General features: G+C 36.5%; 1 protein-coding gene across 3 annotated transcripts in view; it reads left to right on the top strand.

Moving 5' to 3' along the window:
- The window catches only part of SEPTIN7 (septin 7), a 102,805-nt gene that overhangs the window by 32,803 nt on the left and 57,918 nt on the right, over positions 1–12,084 (top strand). For 2 of the 3 annotated variants that reach the window (XM_029233162.1, XM_029233161.1), the window contains exon 3: positions 4,701–4,803. In XM_029233162.1, the coding sequence (XP_029088995.1) occupies positions 4,701–4,803 (103 nt within the window). Of the gene's footprint in view, positions 1–3,129; positions 3,147–4,700; positions 4,804–12,084 lie in introns of those variants that run through there. The other variant, XM_029233164.1, reaches the window with a different exon arrangement.

Raw genomic sequence — 12,084 nt, forward strand, 5'->3', positions numbered from 1 at the left:
GTGGCCTCTCCCATTGTGGAGCACAGGCTCCGGACCCGCAGGCTCAGCGGCCACGGCTCACAAGCCCAGCCGCTCCGCAGCATGTGGGATCCTCCCAGACCGGGGCATGAACCCGCATGCCCTGCACCGGCAGGCGGACTCTCAACCACTGCGCCACCAGGGAAGTCCCTGTAGCTTGATTTTCTTAAATGTGGATTTTGGCATATCTTTTAGATAGTAACCAAAAGATTTTGTAAACATATGCTTTTAGAAAAGATGATTTGATAACTGTTTCTTCTTATGTAACTGATGTTTGAAATCAAGTAATACTCTTAAGACCTCAAGTTATTTTGGGTGAATATACTTTTATCTACATTCGCATGCTTATAAACGTCACAGTTATATCACTCAGGTCTATAAGTAATATTTCTTTATCCAGAGGTTGTATTTCACACTGGCACTGTGAACATTATATTTGTGCAGAAAAAGAATCAGTTTAGGTCTTCTGAATTATAGACTGTGGTTGATTTTAGAATTTGGGGTAAGGAAAGATTCTTATGATATGTGAAAAGTCTGTGTGTTTTAGTCAGCCAGTGTTATATTATTGGTGTATTTCCTAAGTCTGTCTTTTGTGTTGAGACACAGTTTCTTCCTCAGAAGAAACTTTCCTGAAAGTATATTTTTGTCCTTTATCTTTTTTAATAACTCCTGTGTATCAGCACTCTGTTAGGAATGTAGAGATGAATATGACATGATTCTCTCCTGGGAAATAAGTTGTGTTGGGAAACTGGCAAGTAACATGTTTAATTTTAAAATAATTTAATTTAAAACATGAAATTATTTAAAATGTTATAGTAGTTATGTACAGAGAATTATCTACTCTCAACCTAGTCACTCTTCTTCCTCACTGTTACTGAGACTGCTTTTGTGCAAAACTACCAGTAATCTTCTTATTTCCAAATTTTATGTTCACATCTCTGGTATTTCATTTGACTTTTCAGTAGCATTTAACACAAGTGAGTGACCTTGAGCCAGTCCTAGTTTTCCTTTCTCCTCACTGACTGATCAATCTTTCTCATTCTTTCTCTGCCTAACATCTCAATGTTGGAGTGCTCCAGGACACTGTCTAGACCCCCTTTTATCTATAATCTCTCTTTGGGAATCTGATCCTCTCCCAATACTATCTATATGCTTATGTTTCCTAAATCTATATTTTCAGCACCAACCAACCCAGGAATTTCTGAATTCATATGTTTAACTGCCTACCGGCCATCTCTTCTTGAATATGTAACAGACACCTCCACTTAACACGTTAAAAGCTATTTTTGATTTTGGTGATTTTGGCCCTCACAGCCCACTCTTTTCCTCCCCTTTGTATCCTGTTTCCCTGGAGATATCACTAGCCATTGAGTTGTTCAAGCCAAGTACTTAGGAGTTATCTTTTGTCTCTTCATCTTTTGTCTTGTTTTTCTTTTGCCAGTCACATCTAACCCACCAGCAATGTACTGACAATTCTTCTTTCAAAACATATTCTGAATCTTCATCTCTCTTTGCATGCATACCATCTAAATTCAGTATACCCTTTCTTTCTTGGACTATTGCAGTAGGCTCCTTACTAGTTTTCTTATTTCCATTTCTTCTCTTAGCAGTAAGAGCTATCTTTAAAACACAAATCAGGTCAGGTCACTTGCCTTTGTAAAACCCTCCAGTGGCTTCCCATCATGCCTAAAATAACATCCAGATTTCTTACTTTGGCTGGGTACAACATGATCTGGCCCCTGCCTGCCTCCCTGACCTCATTTTTTATCACTTATCCCCTGGTCCACTACTTCACCTCATTGTAGTTCATGTACCTTCTTTTTGTTCCTGAAAGTACCAAGTTCATCCCCACTTTAGGGCCCATTCCTTAGCCCTAGAATGCTCTTCTCCCTTTTCTTAATTCAGTCTCCTAGTTGTGCCTAAGACTGTTCTAGGAGTTGAGGATAAAGCAATAAATAAGACACAGGGGTAGATGGAGGTGTTTTTCTTACACCTTTTTGTATGGTGGGTTCCTTGAACATGTAACCTAAAATATTTTCTCTGAAACTTCTTCAGCTCTCCCAGATGGCTTCCTCTTTTTGATGCCACAACTTACGTAGTTCATTTAATCTGTACCTTGATGGAGTTTACATTTTAGTTGGAGGTAGGGTGGGTGGATATCACAATAAACAAGATTTGTAAAATGTATGTTAAATGGTGGTAAGTGCTAAAGAGAAAAACATAAAGCAGCAAAGTGCTGAGATGAGTTGTAATTTTAGATAAGGGTGATCAGGGCAGTCCTCTCTTTGAAGGTGACATTTGAATAATCATTATCTGTTCTAGGTTGTGATATAACTCATAGATTTCTTCAATATAGAATAAAGACATACCCTTTTTAAAGACATTTTGTCCAAGGATAGTCTGTTTTCTTCTCTTTGCTATATTATTTGCCCTTAAGTTATTACAGGTCACATTTACTTTGTCTTTCCATTTGTTACTGCTTGCCATCTTTAGCTTCCTTCCCTTTCCTGTATCTACAGGTTTGCATTTCTTCCAGTTCTTAACTTTAATTACTTGAAATATAGCACTGTATAAAGATTTTAACTAAAACATTGGCATTTATCTGAAGTGGGCTGTCTTAATCCAGTGACTGACAGAGCAAAACTGTATGAAATTTACATTTTTTTCTTCTTGGGATTTAAATTTGGTCCCTGTATATCTTCTTGAAACATCATACTTTACACTTTTTTCACCGTTTCTTGTAAGACTTCAGGTACAGGGCATAGTAATTGTTCTTTATAAAAAGATAGATAGGAGGCCTCTGATTCTGTGTTTGATCAGGAGAGCTGCTGAAATGGATTAAAATTCATTGGGCCTTATATCCGACAAAAAATATTACCTTGACGTGAGTAGAAAAAAGTCTGCCTTCAATTCATTTGTAATTTACCTCTAATTTGTTGCGTTACATGTAAGTAACTTTCATTTTTTTCCCTCTATCTTTTACTATGTTCCAATGGATTTCTCTCTCCTGTTCGACTGAATGTGCCGTGTATGATTCTTGGAATTCCTCGTTTACTGTTCCTCTGTGGATCTGTCTGTTGGAATCTGGAACACTGGAATGATGGAAATGTGTTCTTTACAAAGTAGCTGTGAGTATGCTACATAATTTATAGAGAGGCTTTTTTCTGGTCTAAGTTAAATTTCAGTTATAGTTGGATGAAATATGAACCAAGGAAGCCTTAAATTTAATGCATATTCTTAGCTCTGCATGTAGTAGGCTTTCAAATATTTGACTTTAAAATATTCTGATCAGTATCCTAACTAGTATATTTAAAATTAGCCTTTCAGTTTAATTGGCTTACTTATCTTCTCAATATTTGTCTTAAAGATCAGTTTATATGAATTTTAAAAAAGGTAAAAATATTATGGATGGAATATTTAGTTACATATGTGATGCTAGTAAGAAATGCAGATTGCTGTTCTTTGTTAAATCCAAATGTATTGAATTAGTACTTTGATCCCATATGAGTTTTTTCGGATGAGAATTTAAATGTGGCAAAAATCTTTAAGAAAAATGTATACCTCTTAGGAATATTTTGCTATTTTATATATATATATATACATATATATATATATTTTTGCCGTACGCGGGCCTCTCACTGTTGTGGCCTCTCCTGTTGCGGAGCACAGGCTCCGGACGCGCAGGCTTAGCGGCCGTGGCTCATGGGCCCAGCCGCTCCGCGGCATGTGGGATCTTCCCGGACCAGGGCACGAACCCGTGTCCCCTACATCGGCAGGTGGACTCTCAACCACTGCGCCACCAGGGAAGCCCCTTGCCATTATATTTTAATGAATGAATAAGACCTACCCCTAAGTAAATTTATCAGTAAGACTCTACTCACTCAGATGGTCTGAACTGTGGACAGTGTTTCTCACCAATGGGTAAGTTGAAAATCAGACTGATTTACTGTGACAATTTAGAAGTAGAGTTCTTTGAATTACTCATGAAACTTATTGAGATCATCAAAGAATCAAAAACCACACAGAAAACTGAATTGAAATTTACTTTAAAACCTGGATAAATCTGATGTCCCTGATGATAGAGGCAGCAGGCTCATGTAAAAATCTTGAAGTGACATAATTGGACCTAGTATAACAGCTTGAAAGATAATGTTACTGACTGACATTGATCATGAGAGCTTTTAAGAGTTCATGAAAAATTTTAAACTCCACGTTTTGATTTTATTTCATGAATAAGAAGATAAATTTCAAGAAACTCCTGCCTCTGGTAATTAGTATGAGCAAAGGGGAAGATTAAAAGAGTCCTTAGTATAATTTTAAGGGGATTTGAATTTTTTGTGAAAAATCCTTCCTTTTTTTTTAGTTGATTGGTTAGAATCTTATTATTAGTAAGTTACTATAAATTGAAATCTTTGCTCTGAGGCAGGTTTCTTTAATTTTTATTTTATTCCTTTGGATTTTTATAACTGTCTATTGTCAGTCAACTTGTGCTCAATTCATTTTGTCCATTTCTGCAATTAACTAATACTTTTATTGGTAACACTGTAAAATCAGTTTGATTCACCATGAATAATATTAGTTTATATAGTTTTCTAAAAATAGGTTAATGAAGGGAATTTGAAATGTGTGACAGAAGTGATTTATTGATATATGAATAACCGGACTCCTTTTGCTTTTCTCAGCAACAGAAGAACCTTGAAGGCTATGTGGGATTTGCAAATCTCCCAAATCAAGTATACAGAAAATCAGTGAAGAGAGGGTTTGAATTCACACTTATGGTTGTGGGTAAGATATGATTTCTCACTAAAATTGAGTTTTGATATGTTTCCAACTATTAATGAACTCTGAATGATTTGAGAAAACAATAGCCCAAATAACTGCAGGGATCATGTGTTGTATTTTCTTTTGTTATGCAAATACATTTAAAAATTTAACTTGATGGCGTAATGGGATTTCAGTATTTTCTTGCCTCTTTCTTGTAGATGGCACAGTTTTGGAAACTCAGTAAAAGTTGAGAAGAGGGGTGGGGGGTGTAGTGGTTGAATAGAACGCTGGAGAAGTTCTCTTCAATCGATGATGCTACAAAAGGAAATAGCATCTGGTGGTTACTTACTACTCCAGGATTTTTTTTTTTTTTTTTTTTTTTTTGACGGTACGCGGGCCTCTCACTGTTGTGGCCTCTCCCGTTGCGGAGCACAGGCTCCGGACGCGCAGGCTCAGCGGCCGTGGCTCATGGGCCTAGCCGCTCCGTGGCATGTGGGATCTTCCCGGACCGGGGCAAGAACCCGTGTCCCCTGCATCGGCAGGCGGACTCTCAACCACTGCGCCACCAGGAAAGCCCCAGGATAATTTTTTTCTCTGGCTCATATACTGTAGTGAAGCCATATCACATGAGTTAACTTAAACATATGTTCTCTGAATTTGAAAAAGAAGGATGGGGTAGAGGATCATAATCATGCAAATGATTACCCTGGGAATTCATTCATTAAGTATAAGCCCTGGAATTAGTGAAATATGATGACTCTCCTTGTTCTTTAGTTCATTCTCATTTTTCTTATGAGTGTGTTTTGTCCTGTGAGCACCTTTCCCTGCCTGTAGTCCATTTTAAGAGATTGTCAAGGGTTATTTTGACTGTAGGTTGGTAACATAATCATTATATATGCAAAAACACTTTGCCATGTATAAGATTAGTTATCTTATCTTAAATGACTATAATATTTTCACCTCATATAGGCTGACTTTATAACCTAGCTCCTCAGTTTGATGCGATTTTGTGGTATTTCTCTATTTGTTTTATGAAGGTAAAAGGCAGAATAGTGGATTGACTATATCCATGACAGAGAAAATTGAGTTGATGCTGGACCTTTATGTACTGTGCATTAAATTTGCTAATTACATTCAACTCCCGGTATTTTTATTTTGGTGTTGAATTAGATTAATTGAATTAGGTATGAAATACCCCTTCATTGAAGGGAAGAATATTTTATCAACTGACCAGAGTATTTTACTTGGGGGTAGGTTTGTGGCTGTTTGGAAATATCTGCATTGTAATAGTTCATAGTTAAAACATGGTGGTACTAAGTCTGCAAACTTGATACTTGGTAGAGTTGGTTAACTTGTCTGTCTCTGGTTGAGTAAGAAGCATAGTATACCTAGCTTGCAAACTGCTGGTGTAGACCAGAGGTGTGGGTCTAAATAGGTGGATAAAATATGCAGGACATACCTTTTCTTCCATAGATTGGTAACATAATCATTATATGTGAAGAAATACTACATCTTACCTTTACTATGTAATGTTAGTGATCTTAAATGACACACCGTAGACAAATATAAGATCATTTTTTTAATTTGTCGAAAACTTCCTAGGTGCATTAGGAGAACCATAGCAATTTCCAAAAAAATTTTAATATTAAAATTTAAAGAATAACTTCTTGGGGCTTCCCTGGTGGCGCAGTGGTTGAGAGTCCGCCTGCCGATGCAGGGGACACGGGTTCGTGCCCCGGTCCGGGAAGATCCCACATGCCGCGGAGTGGCTGGGCCCGTGAGCCATGGCCGCTGAGCCTGCGCATCCGAAGCCTGTTGCTCTGCAACGGGAGAGGCCACAACAGTGAGAGGCCTGCGTACCGCAAAAAAAAAAAAAAAAGAAAAAACAACAACAAAAGAATAACTTCTTGAATATATACTTAGTAGAGTAATATCTGGTGGTCCAGGCCAGATATTTGGTTTGAAATTTCTGTGACATTTGTCCAGATGAAATAGTTAATAACCAGCTGATCTTGATTTTTAGAGTAAATACACAATCTCTGAATGTAACTTGTTTTTCTGGTCAGTCCTTTTGTCAACTACAGCTTTTGTTTTTCTCTTCTTTGGTAAGACTTCAACTGCGGATAAAGGAGAATGGGTGTTAATATTGTTATTGTTATCCCCAGTATACCTTGAACATTACTGTTTAATTAGCTATCTTTGTATAGACTTGTTGAGTGCAGGGTCTAAATCTTTTCATCTACATAGTTGCAGTGTATAACACATAAAAGTCACCTTTTGGAACTTCCCTGGTGGTCCAGTGGGTAAGACTCCACGCTCCCAATGCAGGGGGTCCAGGTTCAATCCCTCGTCGGGGAACTATATCCCCCACGCATGTCGCAACTAAGACTTCGCATGCCACAGCTAAGAAGTCCGCATGCTGCAACTAAAAAGATCCTGCATGCCGCAACTAGGACCCGGTGCAGCCAAAATAAATATAAGTAAATATTCTTTAAAAAGTCATCTTTTAAGTAAATATTTAATACATTGTTTTTCAGACTTTAGGCCAAATCTAACAATGTTGTTTGTAAATCACAGAAAGCTAAGACTTTCCATACTTTAATATTCTTGACTTAGAGACTGCAAGCTATTCCTTATGAGCTAAGTCCTCATTTTTGAGATTTATGCTCAGAGCAGCTTTGGTTCTTATAACAATTCTTGGTTTGAGACTTATACATTGATACAAACTGAGAATCTGTATTTAACAGTTGATTTTATCTCTTTGTCCTTTGTTGGGAAACCTTTATCCAGTAACCTTGCTCCATAAGCAATATTTAGTATTTACTTGAGTGACTTTTTTGTATAAAAGAGGCATAATTTGTTTTCCCATATTTTCTTCCCTAAAGGAGCTAATAATTTTTATGACAATGTAAAGTATACATAAAAAGATAAGTAACATTTTTAGTAAGTAAATATAAGTTAGTAGAGTCATACAAAAATTAAGAGCCATAGATGTGTAAAGGTATAGGAGAGCTTTTCCCTGGTTCCCTGGTTGGAATTATTATTGCCTTACTTGAGAAGGAGGTATTAGGGCAGATTTTTGAAGAATAGAATTGGGATAGACATTGAGCGGGCAGTCCAGTTGGGAAAACAATAACCAAACCCTGCATAACTTATTATGTGCCAGGGAATATTTCAAGTACATAAAATACTGATACTTTATTATGTAACTCATACAGTCCTTAACAATAACCCTATGATGTAAGTATTATATTATTGTTATCTCCTTTTTAGAGATGAAGAAACTGAAGCATGGAGATGTTAGGTTACTTGCCCATGGTCACACTGCTAGCAGATGCCAGAACCAAACCTGGTCTGTTTCTCAGTCTGGTGTGTTCTTAGGCACTATGCAGAGGCTTATTTGGGAATACTGGATATAGTGCAGAGTTCAGTAGAGTGCGTCCAGTATGCCTTGAAATTGTATGATTCCAACTAGATATTGTTTTCCCTAAAAAAATTAAAAGAGACAGAGGGACAGACAGAGAGAAAGAGGAAATGAATGAGAATTTTAGAGTAAAATAGTGCAAGCAATTTTTTCTGCCATTCTACTGGAATGAGTGCCTGTGCTAGGGTAGGCATGGTGGAAGAGGTGAATTCTCTGTTCCCCCAGTCATTTTCAGCTTCCACATACTTTTATATCATGAGCATCTCACCTTGCTGAGTTAGTCTAGGTGCCTTAATATAAACTAGTTACTTCTTATGTGATCAAAGAAACAGGTATCTGCTTTAGTGCAGGAAGAAAAACAAGTTGTCAGTTTATATGTAATTGTGCATTATGGATGATATATTTGGGGGCAGTTCAATATTAATTTGCACTGCATGTTGATTTTAGGATCTGACCCCGAAATGGTAACTTTATAATAGTCGGAAATAAGGCTGGAAGGGTAGGCTAGCCTAAATTTTGAAGACCTTCATTGCCTCCAGGATAAAAAGATTGGAATTCTTGATTTTGACTCTTTATTTGAAAATTTACTTTAAAACCCAGTGTCAGACATATGAAATAATGAAGACAGTTAGGTCTCTAATTCAGCAAGTGTCAAACCTATTCGGGCTTGGAATTTGAAAATCGTTTGTGTGCTTCTTAATTTTTGCTCTGAGAATAAAATGTTAATTCTAAAATCTTGATTTTACTAGAATCTTTCAAACAGGTAGAACTCAGAAAGATTGTAGATTGCTTTATCTGACCAGAAAATATTTTGAAAAACAAGTGGCATTAAGTCTATTATTTTGGATTCTTTGAAGATAAAATTCACAGTTCAATCATTTTTATAATATTAAGCTTTGCTAAATTTTTGTAGCAGAGGTTTTCTTTATTGTCATAATGTATTCGACATATATCAAATGTTTTTAGTGGCACTGGCATTTCTGTTTTTTTTTAGGTGGAAGGGAGCTTAGAATATGGTGGTTTAGGCATTTTTGGGATTCAAAGTTTATCATAATGGTTTTTTTTGTTTGTTTGTTTGTTTACGGTACACTGGCCTCTCACTCTTGTGGCCTCTCCCATTGCGGAGCACAGGCTCCGGACACGCAGGCTCAGTGGCCATGGCTCATGGGCCCAGCCGCTCCGTGGCATGTGGGATCTTCCCAGACCGGGACACGAACCCGTGTCCCCTGCATTGGCAGGCGTACTCTCAACCACTGCACCACCAGGGAAGCCCTATCATAATGTGTTTTTGTGTATGACTTATTAGTAAAAGTTTAGGAGGTATTTAGTCAGTGATAGGATATACAATGACAGTCATAGATAATTTTCTCCCACCTTTTTGTTGGTGTTTGAAGTGATGTATTGATAATAACATCCAGAGTTAGTTGAAGAAATTGAAAGTAATATTGGCCATTTTGTATCTAAGCTGTTGGGCATTTAATGGAATTATGTTTAAGCCTGCAGTTAAGATATGTTGGATACTTGAAATACTTTGAGTAATATTTTAAAATTTTCTTCCCTGAGCTCTGTATTTTTATTTTACTTTTAGTAATAAAAGTAATTTAACCACTGATGATTGCACAACATTATAAATATAGAAAAACCACTGAATTGTACAATTTAAAATGGTGAAATTTATGTTATATGAATTTTATTTCAAAGAAGTAATTTAGCCAAAGCAGAGAGAATTTAGGGGGAAAAAACTTGTTCTTTTCTCATTATAAATAAGGTTTAGCTGGGTAGCTTGCATTCTTGTTAATAGAATTGATTTTTGTACTTGCTTTTATGTACATTTCAATAAAGACATGATGTTTAAGTATTTTGCTGAAGTTATTTATGTGACATCTCTGATTATTATTTTTTTAATTTTTAAAACATTTTTTAAAATTATTTTATTTATTTATTTTTGTCTGTGTTGGTTCTTTCTTGCTGCGCGTGGGCTTTCTCTAGTTGTGGCGAGCAGGGGCTACTCTTCGTTGCAGTGCGTGGGCTTCTCATTGCGGTGGCTTCTCTTGTTGTGGAGCACGGGCTCTAGGTGCCCGGGCTTCAGTAGTTGCAGCACGCGGGCTCAGTAGTTGTGGCTTGCAGGCTATAGAGCGCAGGCTCAGTAGTTGTGGCGCCCAGGCTCAGTTGCTCCGCGGCATGTGGGATCTTCCCGGACCAGGGCTCGAACCCATGTCCCCTGCATTGGCAGGCGGATTCTTAACCACTGAGCCACTAGGGAGGCCCTAGTTTCATTTTTCTAAGAGAAGTGAAAAACCTTGATTCCTGTGAAACAGTCTGTGTAGACGCCTTTATTTATTTTAGTAGTTTTTTATCCAGTTAAATCTATATTCAGTTACCTATTAGCTCTTACTAGATGCCTTTTACTTCTCTAATACTAATTATTTTATTTCTTACTTCTAAGCTTATTTATCCTTCTGTATTTTCTTTCCTGTTCATTCAAATTGTAAACGAGAGGTTGAAGATTTTATCTTTTTAAAAGAACTGTTCCACATTTTAGCATTACTTAAGTGCTCATTGGTTTGCTTGATTAGTTCCTACGGATGTCTCAGTAAAATGCTGCTTGCTTGCTCTGTGAAGCCATCCTTGATTTCCTTCAAACTGTACTTAGGTGTTCTTTATGTATTCCTACTGTATTTTTTGTTTAATTGTAACTATAGCTTGTTTCTCAACAAAATTACACTTTTTGATGGCAAAATGTCCCCAGTTCTAGCATTTAGCAGCTGTTCAATAAATAATAAAATGAATTTATGTCTTTGCTTTTTATCAATTGTAATAGTCCATCAGAGGATAGCTGTTGGAATGGAAAAGCTATAGGATGTTGGGATGAGATTATTCATCTGAATTAAACCTTTTTTGCTCCTTGGCAGGTTTTTTTTTTCCCAAGCTGGATCATTAAATCAATTTAGTGAATCATTTAAAAGAATGAAAAATAGAAATGATTAGAAAATAGACTGCATTTTGCTTAGCAAGACTGTTGTTTCATGAAAGTTGTAAATTTGTACACATACATTTATACAGTACAGATAAGTATACCTATATATTTGTGTATACGGAGTTTTGATGAAAAATGTGTGTTTGGGGTTTTTTTGTTTGTTTGCTTTTAACTGTAAACTGTGGTAAAGTAAGTTGGAAAGCCACTGCCCAGTGGGAGAGTCCAGTAGAGAAATATCAAGAGAATTCGTTTAGAAGCAGATTTACATGAAGAGCAGAATTGAGGACTAGGAGTTAGAACACTGCTGTTCTGGTACCTCTAAGGATTATTCCAGTTCTAATGTTCTGAAACTCTACATAATTTAGCAGGATGATTTAGAACACATTGTATGTGTTCATTACACAATTTGTGTAATGAAATGGGTTTTCCCAAGCTGCTAATGATAGAACTGCAGAGGAGTGTCTGTGATTAAGTGTTTATGTGCAATATACAAAGGAAAAATCCTCAAGGTTTAAGCTGCCTATGAATTTTCTACTTAACTAATACAGTAATACAGTATTATTTATATCAGTTGCTATAACTATATATGGTTAAGGAAAAATAATTTACCAAAGAATTATATGGTATAATGTCTCAGTGTGTTTCATGTGTCAGATATTAATAAATATTTCAAGGGGTTGGTGGAAATGATCTAAGGCTATAGAATTGAGGAGGTGCTGGGTAAAACAAAGATAAGCAAAAAAAAAAAAAAAGATAAGCAGTTTCTTTAATTGTAGGACTTCTCAGAGCCCTTATAATCCCAAAGACCTAAAGGAACGTGACTTTATTATAAATAGTGATCTAACTTTTTTCAAAACCTTATGAACAAACATTTCATGACTGTTTCATTCTTAGGCTTGAA

The sequence above is a fragment of the Monodon monoceros genome, unplaced genomic scaffold (assembly GCF_005190385.1).
Source record: "Monodon monoceros isolate NGI ecotype Baffin Bay Population unplaced genomic scaffold, NGI_Narwhal_1 Super_Scaffold_2, whole genome shotgun sequence".
Taxonomy (NCBI): Eukaryota; Metazoa; Chordata; class Mammalia; order Artiodactyla; family Monodontidae; genus Monodon; species Monodon monoceros.